General features: G+C 31.1%; 1 protein-coding gene across 1 annotated transcript in view; it reads left to right on the top strand.

The window, feature by feature from the left end:
- The window catches only part of LOC111622109 (carboxypeptidase D-like), a 178,877-nt gene that overhangs the window by 120,784 nt on the left and 39,528 nt on the right, over nucleotides 1–18,565 (top strand). Inside the window, exons 14-19 of the mRNA XM_023364424.1 lie at nucleotides 67–857; nucleotides 5,844–6,017; nucleotides 6,084–6,264; nucleotides 12,539–12,734; nucleotides 12,815–12,950; nucleotides 18,256–18,387. Coding sequence (XP_023220192.1) covers nucleotides 67–857; nucleotides 5,844–6,017; nucleotides 6,084–6,264; nucleotides 12,539–12,734; nucleotides 12,815–12,950; nucleotides 18,256–18,387 — 1,610 coding nt within the window. The remainder of the gene's footprint in view (nucleotides 1–66; nucleotides 858–5,843; nucleotides 6,018–6,083; nucleotides 6,265–12,538; nucleotides 12,735–12,814; nucleotides 12,951–18,255; nucleotides 18,388–18,565) is intronic.

Raw genomic sequence — 18,565 nt, 5'->3', positions numbered from 1 at the left:
GCTATTCGGCTATGCTAAAACCCATAAACCAGGCACGCAAATCCGGCCGATTGTTGACAAATCAAGATCTCCAACCCTACCTATTGAGAAGGGTCTACATGAGCTCCTTAAAGGCCATTTGAAAGATTATAACTACGCCGTTTCGAACACGCGGGAACTCATCACTAAATTGCAGAATATCGCTCTGAAGGATCAGGAATTTATTACAGTTCTCGACTTTGAAGCTATGTATCCTTCCATTAAATTGGAACCGTGCTTCTGTGCCCTTAGAGATTTCCTTTTCCAAGCCTCTCCACCTGGATACCACAAGCAGGTGTTGGAGCTGGCCCACCTTATGTGCTACACCTCATTCTTCACCTTCAACCAACGAATCTATCTTCAAGAAAGGGGAGTACCTATGGGTAGCCCCCTCTCTGGAGACCTCTGCGAATTAATTGTAAGAAAACTGGATAACCAAGTATTACAGTCCTTCAACGCGGAAATCGTTCTCTATATGCACTATGTTGATGACATTCTTATCATTTGGAAGTCCAAGCTGGATCTGAACACCGTTCTTCAGATTGTGAACAACAACCCTTTTGGACTTAAGCTTAAATTAGACCAGCAGGATGACAGGATGGCCCACTTCCTGGACCTCAATATCCTCTTGGATCATGGCTGCATAGCTACTAGTGTGTTCCATAAGCCTAATCTTCAATCTTTCTTTATCCCTGCAACCTCGAATGACCCCTTTACTTACAAAATGTCCGCTTTCAGGGCTCTTATCCGCAGAGCTTTTACCCATTGCTCTAGCATTAACGACGCGCTACGAGAAATCCAACGCATCAAGCGCATCGCCGCAGCCCACAGTTTCAGCAGTAAGTTTATCGATAGGCTTGCGCAAAAAACTCATAGATGCTTAACAACTGGAGATGCCAATTCTAAACCTCTAAAGCAAAGAATTATTCTTCGTAAAAAGTTGTATTTATTTTTTAATATATTAAAATTAAGGATAATTTTTAAATTCATAAAAATGTCAAACTATATCACTTGTATCTATGCTTAAATAGTTTCATGTTGGTTTCCAAACAGTTCTGTATAATTATTGTGTTCATTGGATGTGTAGTGACACTGTAGTCATGTCAAGAGACAGTTTAATCTGTTTTAGCCAGACATTGTGTAGCTGCAGAACAGCATGTTAATTTTTCTTTTTCATGAAGTAAAAGTTGTTTGCATTAGACAAATAGGGCTAAAGAATTGATATAAACAATGCTACGTGAGGTAGAATCGTTGGGTGGATCTAGGCAGGACAAACTCAAACAACAGAGTCCCATGCTTTATATGTCCCACAGAATGTCATTTCAAGGGTCTGGCAGAGGTTCTGATGTTATGAAAATATCAGCTGATCCTTCAGCAGTGAATGCCCTAGTCAGGTCCGGATCATTGCATAGACAAATGAGACAAATGTCTAGGGTTTGGTTTTTAGAAGGGCCTGGTCAAACTGTCTATTTTGAAAAGATTTGTAAATAAGGTAGTTTATTTTTCTGTTGGACAACTGTATATAATAAACAAATAAACAAAAATATATTGCTTTTTATATAGTTATTGTGAGTTCTAAAATCTAATGTGTTCTTATGTTTCTTCTTATTGAAAGCAATTCTTCCAATAATTTAGAATTTTTTTTATAGCAATAAGAATAATATTAACTACAAGATGATGAGCCCGGCAAAAATAACAACAAAGGTTAAGATTATTAGATTATTTCATACTTCTAATCTTTCTATTATATTCTATTACTAGCAAATGAGCCCGGCATTGCACAGGCAAATGATTCAGTAAATATTGTATGTTTGGAAATTAAGTTCTTTCTATCAAAAACAAAAAATTGCATCTAAAATAGTACAGTAGTAGACGTTCTTTAGGTTAAGCCTTAATCCTCTTTATCTCCCCCCCAGGGAATTTCTAAAAATCCCTTCTTTTTTCTTATGTGTGCATTTTCATGATGTACCCTAAATGTTCACCTCTTTCAACCTCTTTAAGTTCAGCACTTTTCTCTGGGAGATGATGAATCAGTCAGTCAGTCAGGACATGTAATTTTATATGTATAGATATCCAGTTGAACGGCAGGCATCGGGGCATACTAAATAGACATTCTCACTGTTAAAATCTGTAAAAAATTATTTATGAAACTCACTGAGTGAATCAAAATTAAATTCTTTAGGTGTTTTATACATCAAACAAAATGCTTTGGATAATATTAATTATGATGAAATAATTGATAATTTTGATGAATTAAAGACTAGAAACAGAATTTTTAAATAAAGTTTATTCATATTTATATGTTACCGCTAAAGCTCGAAATCCGTTAATGTGTACATTACCTAGCTAATCTGCAGATTAACTAGAGTGATCCGTTAAAGCTGCGAAAATTGTTCAATTTCTTAAATTACCTAGGTAATTTGCAGAGTATCTAGGTAATCTGCACATTAACGGCTTCCGTATCGTTAAAGTTCAAAAGTTTGTTTCTTTCACTTCCTTTCCCCACTCCTTCTTTTTACGTAGATAAATTTAAATCCTAGAATGCAAGCAAGCACCGAATTGGTGAGTAAAATCAAGAAAAGATTCTTCGCAAACCTCTTTAGCGAAGATTTAAAATATAATACGTAGTGTTTTAATAACAAACCAAAGTATGATTCCATAATTGAAGATGTAAAGCAAATAAAAGTTTCCAAGAAGAAAGAATCATCTCGAGATTATCAAATAATTCAAAGGTGTGATGTGTTGACTGTACGAGGCTGTGAAAAACTCATTGAGCCGTTGTCAGATGCGCGAGAAAGGTTTGAAAAAGTTTGTCCATGCCGGAGAATTGTTTGACATTCGATAAAAACTGAAGAAGACCTTGAAAAATTAGAAGATTCACAAGAGACTGTGATTATGAGATCACAGTCAAATCTTACTCAAGAGGACATTCCGTTATCCCCCGCTTCTACAGAATCACCTATAGAAATACAAGAATTTACCGATAGTAATCTTAAACTGCCTTCTATACCGTTGATTGATGATGCAGTCACGAAGAATATTCAGTTACCCTGCACCTCCAAGGAATCGCCTCTGCAAGTTGAAGAAGTCATCACTGAGTTACTCTCAACTTCAGCAGAATCGCCATCACAGTTTCGTACGGAGCCTGTAAAGAGCACTATACAAGACATAGTCTGTATTGTTTGCTCAAAAGCAGCATCAAGTGCTCACAAGTGTAAATCGTGTAATATGTTTGTTCACGCAGTTTGTGGTGAAGTAGATCCTAAAGAGGAAGGGTATGGTAAGAATGTATTGTGCATCATCTGTAAAAAGAATATGGATCAGAAAATACAGCGTGATGAAGCCAAGAAATGTTTAGAAAAGCAAGCAAAGAAAATGTTAGCAGTTTCTAATGCAAAGCACCCAAACGTCGATGAAGGTTTCGCTGTGAGAATTAAAGTACCCGAAGAAGACAGAGCAAAAACTGATGCACGTTCAATTTTAGCTGTGGTTCTTAGTAAAACAGAGGATGGCTTTTATAAACTTGATACTAAAACAGGTATTTTAAAACAATTGTATGCAAAATCTGAATTCAGTGTTTGCAAAGAGAGATTTTTAACGAAAGAAGATGGATGTCCCTGCTGTAGAAATATCTTTACGTCAAACAGCAATAAAACAATCCCTTGGTACTGGGCAGGGTTTCAGAAAATGTGACTGCAAATCTAAATGTACCACAAATAGGCGTGCTTGTCGCAAAAACCAATTGCTACGTAATTCAAAGTGTCACCAATCTTTAGATTGCACTAATAAGTAAGTACAATTTTATCATATGTTTTGCAAATTCATTTCCGTAATTGTAGTAATATTTTAAACCGTTTGATTTTTGTATTAAAGTTTTATTAATTGATTGATTCAATCAACTAATTTGTTGATTGTATTAACTTGATTCTTTAGATATTGAAAATTAAATAAATAACATTATGTTAATTTAAGTGTACAGAAACGTTGCTGTTGTTCCAGCAAAAATCTTATTTTCACTTTACCGAGTGCCTAGTAGGTAATTTGCAGATTACCTAGGTAATTTGAGAAATAGAACAATTTTAGCAACTTTAACAGATCACCCTAGTTAATTTGCAGATTAGCTAGGTAATGCGCACATTAACGGATTTCGAGCTTTAGCGGTAACATATATACTTACTTTTTTTAAACTATCTTGGCTTTTATTTAAATTATCTTTTTCATTATTCGATTTATCTTTCATGGGTAAAACATTATATTATTTAAATAGTAACCAAAAAAGATTAAATTAAACAATTAATATTTTAAAGTAATATTGTTATTGTATAATAACTTTTGTTAGACATTTAATAAAATAAATATCAATTTTTTAAAATTTATAAACAGACTGTTTAAACTTTTCTAGAAAAACTAAAATTTATTGTTGTAAATTAAATATTTTTTATTAATAAAAATTTAAGATTTGTTTTAGTTTTTCACACTATTTAGTTTTGTTTTATTTATTGTTTTATATTTTTTGTGTGCTGTATTTCTTGTGGGAGAGAAAGGGGACATGGTAAGAAGAAAATGTCTAGGACCCCAAAGTGGGTTAATCCGGCCCTGGCCCTAGTATTACAATGCCATGATAAGCTTGTTTTTTTGTTCCTAAATGCAATGAGCAACCTTGCTAGGGATCTTAGATTAGTCACAGGAACAAGTGTTTCCAGGTTTACTATATAAAGATGATTGCTTTAAGTGGAACTGTACTCCTGGAGGCCTGCAGGATACATTTTGTTAACCACAACTGTCCATTTAGCATGCTGCAGAGAACAGTGGGACTTTATATGTTTTACAGAAAATTCCAGATTCAGTAATTAGGCTATTAGCTTAGGAGAGCTTTGGTGTGTGAGTGGAATTCCATACCTCAAGTATTGTTTCACAGTCTTGTGTTTAGCATGGAGTTGTGCATTGTGTTGCATATTTCTATGTAAGGATAACCACACATCTTATTAACTTTTGTCTGCAGCACCATAAATTGACACTATGGCATAGGTCATGTCTGACATTATGTGTTATGTTGACAACAGTGTAATTTTTTATCTATCCTGCTTCTTTTCATGTCATAAATTAAACCAGAGGTGCCAAAGAGAGAATTTCTGTGTGCATTACAAGAGGATACCATTGACACAAAAAAAATTAAAATCTGTTTATTTGAACTTCAAAATGTTTTTTAAAAACATTTATGATGGCAAATAAAATTATCAGACCATCATTGATTGCATATACAGTGCAATCAATATTGGAAGTATTTGTTATATCAAATTTATTTCTTATAACTGTAATGTACAAGATCTTGAATATTGAATATTTTCTAGTATTAAGCTAGATTAACATTTGCATATGCACTGTTACAAAGTAGATAAGAACTGCCTGTTCATCCTTTTTTGATGACTATTCAACTATTTCATTAGAGTTGAAAATATCTCAACTTTTCCAAACTTTGGTTTATTTGACCAATAAACTTTTCCTAACTAATGTTTGAAGTCTTTTTAACCAATCATGTTCTAACTAAATTTTTGTCACCTAACAAACCATATGTTGAAACAAACAACATTTTGCTTTGGTTAGTGTCCATTTCATTTGTTTGTAATGGTTAGTATGGCATTGTGGATCAAATTTTACATAGCACTTATCTTTTTCTGCCAATTTTTTCTGATTTGACAAATTTAATTAAAACATGATTCATGTTTGACTTCTGAAAAACATAAAATAGAAACTGCTTTTCTTCATAGACAAATATTTTTAACAGAATTTTTATAATATATTTAAAAATTATTTCATAACATAAGTTAAATTCTTACATTCTACTAATTCAGGAATTAGAGGCCAACTATTTGATCAATCAGGAATTATTATAAAGGACTTTCAAGTGAATTTTCATAGGAAAGACATTCGTATTAATACAGATTCAGAAAGAGGAATGTTTGGGGCATTGCTTCCTGTTGGAAAATATACAATTTATGGTAATTTATTTTTTGTTGTTATATATATTTATTTTTCTAGATGATAATTTATTTTTTATTTTTTAGTTACTGCTCCCGGATATGAAATTAAGACCATTTTTATTGAAGTAGCCAATAAACAACTAGTGAAATTAAGTATTATTCTAGATCCTTTAGAAGCAAAACTGGAATATCATAATTATTCAGAATTAGTCAATGTAATGCATAGTTTATCATCATTAAATCCTTCTATAACAAATATTTACAGGTACTAAGTTACAATAATATAGTTTATTGATTTTATAAATATAATATTAAAAGAAACTATATTTACTCTAATGTAAAATGCCACTGAATTTAAGATACATCTTAATTCCTATTTGCTCACATAAGGATTTTAATTAAAAACAAAACTAGGCAAGTTGAAACAAATTTCTTGCAAGTCAAATAAGTTAAACAGAGTCATTGTCAGAAATATCAATAACAGAGTGTTATTGATATTTGAAACCTCTTCATTTTACATGTTAGGCTCTTCTGGATTAATGCTGGATTTGATGCTCATATCTTCCCACGTGCAGTTATTCTCGTTGCTGTTTAAATATCAGAAATGCAACATTTCTCAAAAGAGTATTGCATAACTTTTTGTGGTATTTTCATCCAAGTACTTATCCCATTATTATAATATACTAACAAGATTGAGTGAAATTATCCTCTTATGTATTTACTATTACAAATATTGATCTAACAAAAATCATTAAAATGACACAATGAAATTAGACACATGGCATTAGAGTCACTAATTATGATATAGTACATTGAATCTAAGTTCCCTATTTTTCAGAGATACTAAAACCTGAAAAACATGAATCCTACATTCATGTAAATATGGTAATATTTTAAATTCAAATAAAATACAAAACTATTGGAAAAATACTGTTCAATTCAAAATATACAGTATTGGTTTACAAAATAACAAAAAATAAACAACAAAATACCAATTTTTACTAAACATAAATAAAATTCAATAACAAAAATTTTTTCTAATTAATTTAATATTAATTTGGAAAATACTTTACATTCTTATTCATCTAGTTTAGATTTCAAACCTAGTTAGAATATTCTATAGTGAATTTCCTTGAAGTAATTTCAATGATTATATTAATTTGTTTCCATCAGTTCAGTCAGAGCAACAATGCTCCTACTAGGAACATTATCGGGAATTCTGCCACTTTTAAGTTTAAAACCATGTGAAACAAATCAGTATTGGATTTTCTCAATCTGATTTTGAGTAATTTGATTTCTTATGGAGCAATAAATGATGTAGACAATCTTCAAGGCTTCTTATAGAGTCCTTGATATTCAGTGATTTTGTAAAAATTGTAGTATTCTGGGTAGAAAGTCTAAATTTATCTTAAAATATCTTAAAATATGTTTTATTACCTCATCTGGATAATAATGAGTAACTCGGCTTAATGCCCATAATGCAGATACCCTGAAGTATAATGGATGATGATGATGATGATCTTTGGAAACGTATGGTTTTACAAATTCAATAGTTTGTCTCAACCCAAAATTTCCGGCAATTTTGATGTACGTTATTTCATCTATATTTCTCTCGAAACGTTGATGTGGAATTACATACTGCAATATTTATAAATTAAACATATATATGTGTGTGTATATATGAAATTTTACAAATAAAAAATTCGCCTACATTAAAATATTTCTCTGCTCTTTCTGGAGTACAATGTTTGTGTTTCAAAGAGTGATCAATTGTATTTCCAACAACACAAGTTTGATGAACGAGCCCAGCAAATGCCAAATGACAAGTCGAATGTAGTTGATAATGTTCTCTAATATAAGGATATTCGCATAATTCCTATTTTAAAATATAGAATAAAATTTTTAGCATCNGTGATTTTGTAAAAATTGTAGTATTCTGGGTAGAAAGTCTAAATTTATCTTAAAATATCTTAAAATATGTTTAATATCATTAAAATACTTTTAATGATATTAAACATATATTAAGATATGTAGATGATTTTCTGTAAGTTATTTGGTTTAAAGAAGTTATTTCTAAATTTATAGAAGACATTATTATTAATTGAGTTGGAGCAGCATAGACACAGTAATAAAATAAAAGTGTCATAAATAGACACAATTTCTTAAATCTTAGTATTTACAAGACTTGAGTTGCTTACTACACTAAACTTTTTGTTAAACCACTTATCCAATACCTCCTACGTACATTGACTTTCTTTTGATATAACCCCACAAACTGGCAGCATTCGTGGCCCTAATTCAAACAGCCTTTAGACACAAGTCATTACAGACAGACAGTGATAATAAATTGAACAGAATCTCTCTGATTGCTATAGATCATGGCTTCTCAAAGAAAGTTATCTTGGGTTTGATCAAAGCATAATAAAGAATTCATTTACATGAAAATATTTCTGAATTTATTATAAATATAAGTTTAAACAAATTTATAGTCTTATATAAGGAGTTGGGTGAATTTAAAACCCTATTAAAGACAAAAATATTAGTTTAATAGTGATAAAAGTATTTTGACTATTAAAGTAATAGTTTTACCTATAGCAATTAATTTTTTCTGTTCTGATAAAGATATCATACCAGATAAAGACAAGGATGGAGTACATATAGTAAAATTATTCAAATGAAGATTTCAATGTAATTTTACTAACCTGTTGTGGTGTTATGATCGGTGACCTTTAGCAAATAAAAGAGTATTGCACAACTTTTTTCAACATTATTTTCAATTTAATGGCACGATATATAAAAAAACACAGGGAGTACCAATGGGTTCCCTTCTATCATCTATGTTGGCAGAGCTCATTATGTGCAACATTGAACATCGTATTTTCAATGCCCCCTTGACCATCCAATATTTGATTATGTATTTATGGTATGTTGACAACATACTACTTGTTTGGGAAGGCTCTACTGAAGATTTAGATCAATTTATTCATGTGTTGGCCTCTATCCTTCTATCAACTTCATGATAGAGGAAGAACAAAATGCCAAAATCTCTTTCTTAGATCTAGAAATCCATACATCTCCTGAGCTCCTATTCTCTGTATATCATAAAAATAATAATGCACCGCAAATTATCCCAGCAACAGCCTTCCAACCTATAAACTATGTGAACTCTGCCATAACTTCCCTCATTAGGAGAGCTTACCTCCTACCTTCCAACCATGCATTAGTAGAAGAATTGCAACTCATTAGTAGTACTACGCAAAAAGCTTGTTATTTGCGATCTACATTCCGTTTTCTCCAAAATCATGTTAAAAATAAGCTTTTTCCACAGTCTTTTCTTCACAACAAAAAGGAGCTAAAAAATAGCAATCCCCGATTCTGTTTTTAGGCCCCATTTCTTTAAAAATAGTACATCTTTTTAGAATGAATGGTTTTATATTACCGTTAACCACACAACCAACATTATGAAGACTATTACGTAACGATAGGGATAGTTTTAAATTGAATGAAAAATCTGGGGTCTATCAAATTCCATTAAAAAACATGATTTATCAGGAGAAGAGACAAGCTACATAGGGGTCACGGCCAGAAAGTTAATTTTTTGCATCCTAGAACATCAGGACGATATCAGAAACAACAGACCGTCAAACAAATTAGCTAAAAAATTGCTTTAGTAAGATTATCAGCCACTCGGGGCCCAAACAAAATTACTCAAATGGTGTAACAATTGGCATGAATTATTTATTTGGGAAAACCTTTACATCTCGGCCTTAACACTGTGCAACACTACTATTATTGAAATCCTGTGAATATGGACAACATTATTTAAGCAAGCTAGTCAACATCTCCAGTACTTTATTATTGTTCACTATACATTTTGGGATATTACAATACTCATATGTCTGCTCAAGAGTTTTTGAATTTTATTCTATTTCAAATTCAAATTGATATTCTATCCACATGCTTCATTTAAATCCATGAGCTGTTCAAATGTTCCAATCTTGGAAACAGTTGTATTCAATTTTTCACTTCATGATGATAGCTTTATGCTATTCAAAAGTACTTGTGAACTCGTTTATTTGCTATAGGTCATCGATCGTAACACCACAACACGTTAGTGAAATTACATTGTAAAGTTAAATGTTGGCATAAAGTGTATTTTTCTTTTATTATGAAGATTTCAAGTAAATAATTCTTGAAAATTCAATAATCCAAAACATAAGATTTAATCACCGTATTTTACGGACTATAAGATGCACTTTTTTCTTCGAAAAATTACCTCCAAAATTCAGGTGCGTCTTATACTCAAAATTAATATAAAAATGCCCAGTGTTTGATTTAAAATTCCCACGTCTTAAAAATGGCCATATATTTGATGCTGCAGGAAACCTATCTCTAACTGGCAACATTGAATTTGACTGGCAGCAGCAGTGCACCGATGCGACGAACATGAGTTGCGAGGTGTTGGGATAGAATCATCTGGACGTACGATTCCTGCGCTTTTTCTCTTTTCAAATGAGCAATGGTTGTCGCCATAGAAACTTGGATCACGAGACGATCGGTGGTTCTGAATCCACGACCGTGGATTGGCCAGCGATCATTGTGCAACCATTGTATGATCAGCTACTAAGCATTGATTGGTGGATCAGCATTTGCTTCAGTATAAAAGGATTGAATTTAGGCGGTAAAAATGGTAAAAATGTTACTTTTTTAAAAAAATTGCTTAAAAATTAAGGTGCGTCTTATAGTCTGCAGCGTCTTATAATCCGTAAAATACAGTATATTTATTTTAGTTGATCACATACATTAATAGATGCAATTTGGGCTGACTTACATTTCATGACTCCTCATCAGTGACCAAAATTATTAAGATCTAGATATAAGTAAAAAATTAACTAAAAACTAAAAAAACAAAATAATAACAAACATAATGGTAATATCTTACTTTGTGTTGAATCAACTGTTTTCTTAAATACAAAAGTATATGAACATAACATGGAATATATTTAAACATTAGAATATCAGTTATTATATTTGCCTAATGTTAAATATACTCCATGTTATGTTCATATACTTTGTATTTAAGAAATGGTTGATATTACTGTAAGATATTACTGTTATGTTTGTTATTATTTTTTTTTAGTTTTTAGTTAATTTTGTACTTATCTAGATCTTAATAATTTCAGTCACTGATGAGGGGCCATAAAATGTAAGTCAGCCCAAAATGCATCTATTAATGTATGTAATCAACTAAAATAAATACAGTAAAACCTTTCATATAGGACACCTCTTTAAGTGGGATGCATTTCCTTTTCATTAGACACAGCCCTATCATTTATAACATGTCCCTTCCTCTGTATTTGGAACACCTCTCTACTCAGCATCTGGGACAGCTCCAGATCCTGCTAAGTGGGACACTAGTCACAAAATACTGAGAAAACTGGACAAAATACTTTACAGTATTAGTAAAAATAGGGAAAATTTTATTTTTTTAAAAATCAAATTTAAAAATTTTAAATTTCTGATGATTTTTGGCAACTTTTGTGTTCAACTTTTGGTGATTTATACTTTTGTTTCTATCTGGCAATCTTGACCAAATAGATGTACAGTACAGTATGTTAGAAATGCTAAAACTAAGACATGAGTTAACTATAAAAAAACTCATAATACGCTGACTTTTTCCATGATGTGTAATAGAATGAAATGGTGCAATTTTCAATCATTATTTAATTTAAAAATCACATGACGTCTGGTACAGACCCAAAAACTCATACATAGTTAATCAGAGCCTCTGACCTCTGACCCCAGCTTTCTATATCTGGTCTCTATTTTCATTCATTTATCTAGTTATGTACTTGAGATTAATGAAGGATGGACAATGGTGGGAATGTATAGGTCTGCACACTAAAAATTCAAGCTCAAAATCTGTTGTAGTGTTACAATACCTCATTTCAATTAATGTTTTTTTTCTGCATAATTATATGACTGCACTAAATATATTTACATTAAATGTGTGAATTGTTCTTCTAGGGACATCTCACTAACTGCGGTACATTTTGCTTGCATCACAGGTGTCCCCATTTAGAGAGGTTTTACTGTATAATTAAATCGTACACATTGGATCATTGAATTACTGGTAGTGTTATTACTTTTTTTCATATTTATAATACAAAGAACTATGTGTAGCAAAGTATTCAATAGGATTTAATCTTACCTTAAGGTAAATTAATAAAAATACTGCTATACATTCTTTAGGTACAGTATGTTTGTTCATTAAAGATCTGAGATAAGTGCATAAAAGTTCTTAAAAACTGTTAAATTTTTAAGAGTGAAAGAAAGTGGAAATTATATATGTATAAGCTAAAGACTACACAAGATCCATCTGGTTAAACATATAATCTTTTGCTGTGATTCAGAGCAGTTTAAACTAAATATAACTTTTCAAGTTTCTAAGATTTCTAGTTTTATATGTATGGGATTTAAAAGAAGTAAGTTTCATTTAAAAGATTTTTTATACTAATGAAATTTCTCAATTTGTATAGTATTGGACAAACTAAGCAGAAAAGGGATATATGGGTTCTGGAAATTGGCACACCACCGCAAAAGCATTTACTGGGACGACCTGAAATTATGTATAGTGCTGGTCTGCATGGAAATGAAATCATTACAACTGAATTACTTCTACAGTTTGCCACTTTCATTTTGATGCATTATGGTAAAGATACAACTATTACAAATGTAACTATACTTTCATTTGTTCAGCTATTTAGACAATTAATTTTATTGATAAAAATTAATATTTTTTCAATGATTTACAGTTAGTGAAATCTACAAGAATCCATATTGCTCCTTTGTTAAATCCAGATGGAGCAGTAGCAGCAATACGAAACAATTGCTATAGCAAAATGGGAATGTTAAATAGTAATGGCATTGATCTGGATACTACATTTTTTGGTATGTATATATTATTTACATTAATACATATTTCTGTATTTAAATGATGTTACCAAACGATCGCCTAAATATCGGGTTATAATATGGCTAATTAAATGATTGGAATAAAGTAATTTGACATTAGAGATAGGCGTTAGGTGCCATCTCTTAAGTAAATTAATAATTAAAATTAAATAAATAAATTATTAAATAAATTTTAGAACCTTCTGGAAGAAAAGAACTAACCTGGGACGGAGCTTGAACCCGCAACCTCCGCTTGCCATGCGGTGTGCTTGCCAGTTATGCCACCCGGACCCCGAGCGAGTCTTCGCTTCCAGAAGTATATTAGATTTAGATATAACCTTACTTGGTTAAATACATCACTGACTGGGGACGACTCCTTCGCCCACATCCATAACAGCACTCAGCCAGTTAACGCAATACCCGGCGATGTATATATATATATAAATAACAACAACTCAAAGCCCGAGTAGTATATAATAAATTACCAAACGATTGCCTAAATATCGGGCTATAATATGGCTAATTAAATGATTGGAATAAAGTAATTTAACCAAGTAAGGTTATATCTAAATCTAATATACTTCTGGAAGCAAAGACTCGCTCGGGGTCCAGGTGGCGTAACTGGCAAGCAGAGGTTGCAGGTTCAACCCCGTCCCGGGCCAATTCTTTTATTCCAGAAGGTTCTAAAATTTATTTATTTAATTTTAATTATTAATTTACTTAAGAGATGGCGCCTAACGCCTACCTCTAATGTCAAATTACTTTATTCCAATCATTTAATTAGCCATATTATAGCCCGATATTTAGGCGATCGTTTGGTAATTTATTATATACTACTCAGGCTTTGAGTTGTTGTTATTTAAATGTTGTTGTTGTCATATCTTAATCTAGTTTTTTGATATTCTCTTAATATATATGAATCTAAAATTTATCTTAATACAGTTTTATATGACTGAATTGAAACTGAATTTATTTTGGTTTGTAACAGAAGAAGAGAATTTTGGAAAACAGAATGCACAATTGACTACAATACATTAAGTTAAAATTATTCATCATTATTTAATTTACTTCACAAGCAGAAGTATTTGTTAAAATATAATTTGACTTATAGTGATAACAGTCTAGAATTTATTACCAGAAAAGTTATTGTAGACTCCTTTTGTCTTTAGCTGTAATATCAAACTAGTTGAACAATTAGCCTAATTTTACATCTATTTGATGCTGGATATTCTGTCGATCTGTTACTTTCACACATCTCTGATTAGCAATCAGTTTAAACATGGAGTTTCTAATTTTTATCAGAACCATATATTCTTGCTGCTTCCATATACTTACTGAATAGATTGTATGAAAGGTTGCAATGACCTTGGTATATTGGTGCCAGATATCCAGCATCTGATAATGGACAACACCTAGATATTCTCTGGCTACCTTTGACTGGGTATCTGGTGTCTGCCTGCTGGACAAATGTGTGAAATGCTCCCATAAGATCCCATAACTTAGTAATAGGATATTCAATGCCAGATGGTCTTGTCCAGTACATGTGAAACAATACTTATAAAGACAAGAATAAAGTGTGGACTTAAAATATACAATACAGTCGACCCCCGTATAAGATCATTGATTATTCCGTTTTATATGAATTCCATGTTGTACGAGTCACTTAAATTTTACAAATTTGTGAGCCGTTCACAGCCCGGTACATGTATTTGTAAAATCTAAGTGACTCGTACAACATGGAATTCATATAAAACGGAATAATCAATGATCTTATAGGGGGGTCGACTGTAGAATGTTAGAAATATGAAATTTCTCAAAAATTTTTAAAAAATTTTAAAAGTTGCTTGTTAAATTTTAGAAATACAACAAAAGAATATTTGATTCTATAATAGGTTGGCATTTCAGACATATTAATAGGAGATAAATTGAATTTATTTTGTAAATTAAAAATGGACAAATCTCCATGTTAATTGATCAGTAACCTCCAATTAATCAGACTTTTATTTTATTTCAACAACAATATGTATTTGAAAGAAAATAATAATTTTTTTTAAATTGTCTGAAACAACTGAAGATATTTTATTGACTTTGAGTAGTTATTTTTTATTTTAACAGTATGGGAGCAATACTGAAAGACGTGACCCAAAATAAAAAAATACAACAGGCTTTTAATAAAAAACAATAAAAATACAAAAAAGTCAAATTGTAATTTAAATAAAAATGTATCAGTTATATAAACCTTTCTTATAAATAGTTTCAAATTTAACTAAATCTTTTGTAAATACAGTGGAACCTCGGTATATGACCTTAATCCATTCCTGGTGTTTGGACTTATACCAAATAGGACGTATACCAAACCAACCTTTTCCATAAGAAGTAATGTAGAAATGATTAATCCGTTCTCATGTAAAAAAAATGGCTGGCTTTAAACACCTCGCTTACCTCGCTAGTTTCTGCTTGATTTTTCATGAGATCAGCATGTATCCTTTTTAACTTTCTCGCAAATAATTTCTTCCAATACGCTGTCGCCGGCACACTGTTTTTCAGTTATCCAAAGCAAAGGCAATTTCTCGACATGATCTAATGTCTTCGATCTCTGTTTAGAAATTGATTTAACCCCTTTCGCAATGTTAGCAAATTTAATAATGTCTTTATTTTTCACGATTGTCGATATCGTCGTTCTCGGAATACGGAATGCAACAGTCAAATCTTGTTACATCTCGAACACACGTGCCACCTTCATATATCTCAACAATCTCTTTTTTAGTTTCGTTGTGATTCTAGTCATTTTTTTATTTTTCTGTTGCCCTTTTGCAATTCATGATTAATAAAAATAATAAAATGTTACTTACAAATTAAAAATCAGAAAAAATTTAACAAAGTTATACACCGTAGCACCATGAACGTCTAGTCTAGTGTAGTACACGAGAGTGCTACTTGTTCATACATGGCGCATATAATTGAATTAAGTCATATACCAAACAAAAGTCATATACCGAGCAAAATTTGTTTCGTTTAAACAGGACATATTCCGAATTGGATGTATTCTAAAGCAGACGTATACCGAGGTTCCACTGTATAGTAAAACCCTTGAGAAGTTAAACCTTTCTAAAACAAAAACTTTTCAAGCCAAAAATTTGCATTTATTTCATCATCACTCTCAAATTTTTCCTACAGAATAAGACGTCTAAGGGAGTGATATGTGAATGAAAATAAATATTTAAATTGATTTGCTTCATTTAAATGTAGTATGAAAAAATTAATTATTAATAAATTAAAAAGTTCAAATGTTTCCTGTTGCTTCTTCCCAAAACATTGGTTTACTTTCAAAATGATGCTCAAATGAAAATTCATGTAGAGAGTGTAATGGATTTAAATTTTGTAGAACATTGAAAAACACAATTATCTTTTAGAAATTTGCAGAGTAGCCATATAAACATAATCAACTGCTTGTTGGTCCTATTCAAAGGTTTGTCCTGTATCACTATTATTGCTCTGTTTTCTGTATAGGAAAATAGAAGTTATAGAAATAATTCCAGCTAGATTTTTTGGACTATAATATAACTACTTTTAACAATTGGATTCAACGTAATTTGACAAGAGGTAGGTGGCTAGGCTGTCATTTTGTGATTCATTTAATAATTAATTTATTAATTAATACAAATTTCTTTGTATCCAATTATTAAAAGTAGTCATATTATAGCCCAAAAATTCTGGTAATTCATCTGGCTTATGTTAATTTATTGTATAAATGAAAAATAAATTTCTAGAGTTGTTTCAATTTATATAAAGAAAATTAATGCAAAGACTTTTATTTAATATTATTGTAATAGAAAAATTGTTTAATACAAATATTAATTTTTTTATAATAATAAATAGTAAAAATTACTGTTAAAAATTTTTGAATTATAATTGATTATGTAAGTTTGATCAAGATAATCATTTATCACTGAATTAAATGATTAATAATTTACATTAAATATTTTTTTATCATATATATAATTCCAAAAGCATTACACAGATGAAAATTTTTAAATATATATTGACTGCTATATTACAAGAGTGTAGCCAAACTATTTTAAATTTAGAAATATTCTAAAATTTATTAATTATACATTATGTTTAAGTTTGTGCTCTTAATGAATACAATTATTATAAATACAGTGGAACCTCGGTATACGACCTTAATCCGTTCCTGGTGTTTGGACTTATACCGAATAGGACGTATACCAAACCAATCTTTCCCATAAGAAGTAATGTAAAAATGATTAATCCGTTCTCATGTAAAAAAGGTGGCTGGCTTGAAACGCCTCACTTTCCTGGCTAGTTCCTGCTTGATTTTTTATGAGATCAGCATGTATCTTTTTAGCTTTCTCGCAAATAATTGCTTCCGATACGCTGTCGCCAGCACACTGTTTTTCAGTTATCCAAAGCAAAAGCAATTTCTCAACACGATCTAATGTCTTCGATCTATGTTTAGAAATTGATTCGCAGCGTTCGCTTTCGCAACATTAGCAAATTTAATAATGTTTTTATTTTTCACGATTGTCGATATCGTCGTTCTCGGAATACGGAATGCAACAGTTAAATCTCGAACACGCGTGCCACCTTCACATTTCTCAACAATCTCTTTTTTCAGTTTCATTGTGATTTTAGTCATTTTTTTATTTTTCTGTTGCCCTTTTGCAATTCATGATTAATACAGATAATAAAATGTTACTTACAAATTAAAATCAGAAGAAATTTAACAAAGTTGTAAACCGTAGCACCGCGAACGTCTAGTCTAGTGTAGTACACCGATAGTGTTACTTGTTCATAGATGGCGCGTATAATTGAATTAAGTCGTATACCGAGCAAAATTTGTTTCGTCTAAACAGGACGCATTCCGAATTGGACGTATTCTAAAGCAGACGTATACCGAGGTTCCACTGTAATAGCATCGCAAAGCCTAAGTAATATACAATAAGTCACAAACCGATCGCCTGAAAGGTAATATACTTCTGGAAGCGAAGACTCGCTAGGGGTACATGTGGCATAACTGGCAAGCGCACCGCATGGCAAGCGGAGGTTGCGGGTTTGAGCCCCGTCCTGGGCCAGTTCTTTTATTCCATTAGGTTCTAAATTTATTTAATTATAATTATTAATTTAATTAAGAGATGGCACCTAATGTCTACCTCGAGTCAAATTACTTTATACCAATCATTTAATTAGCCATATTATAGCCCAATATTCAGGCGATCATTTGGTGATTTACAATTATTACTATAATCATTTTATAATGTAAATTGTATTTTTTATTTAGATTCAAGAGAAGTTATCATCCAAAGTGAAACAGAAGCAATTAAACAATGGATAAAGAATGTACCCTTTTTATTATCTGTGTCATTGTTTTCGGGCAATTTGGTCACTGCTTATCCATTTCGGAAAGATAAAGGTAAATATGAGAAGTGGCAATTCTGTTAATTAGAAAATTTTTTATAAAGTAATTTTAATAAAATATAATCAAACATTTATTTTCACATTAATTCTAAGCAAGATATTTCAGAAATAAGAGTAAAATTAGTCTGAAACTGTACTTAAAATATTTTATTAATTTCATTTATTCTATGTTT

The sequence above is a fragment of the Centruroides sculpturatus genome, unplaced genomic scaffold (assembly GCF_000671375.1).
Source record: "Centruroides sculpturatus isolate CEXI.00-Female unplaced genomic scaffold, Cexi_2.0 scaffold308, whole genome shotgun sequence".
Lineage (NCBI taxonomy): Eukaryota > Metazoa > Arthropoda > Arachnida > Scorpiones > Buthidae > Centruroides > Centruroides sculpturatus.
Note: the sequence above shows the minus strand (reverse complement) of the source record. Positions and strands in the feature narration are given on the sequence as shown.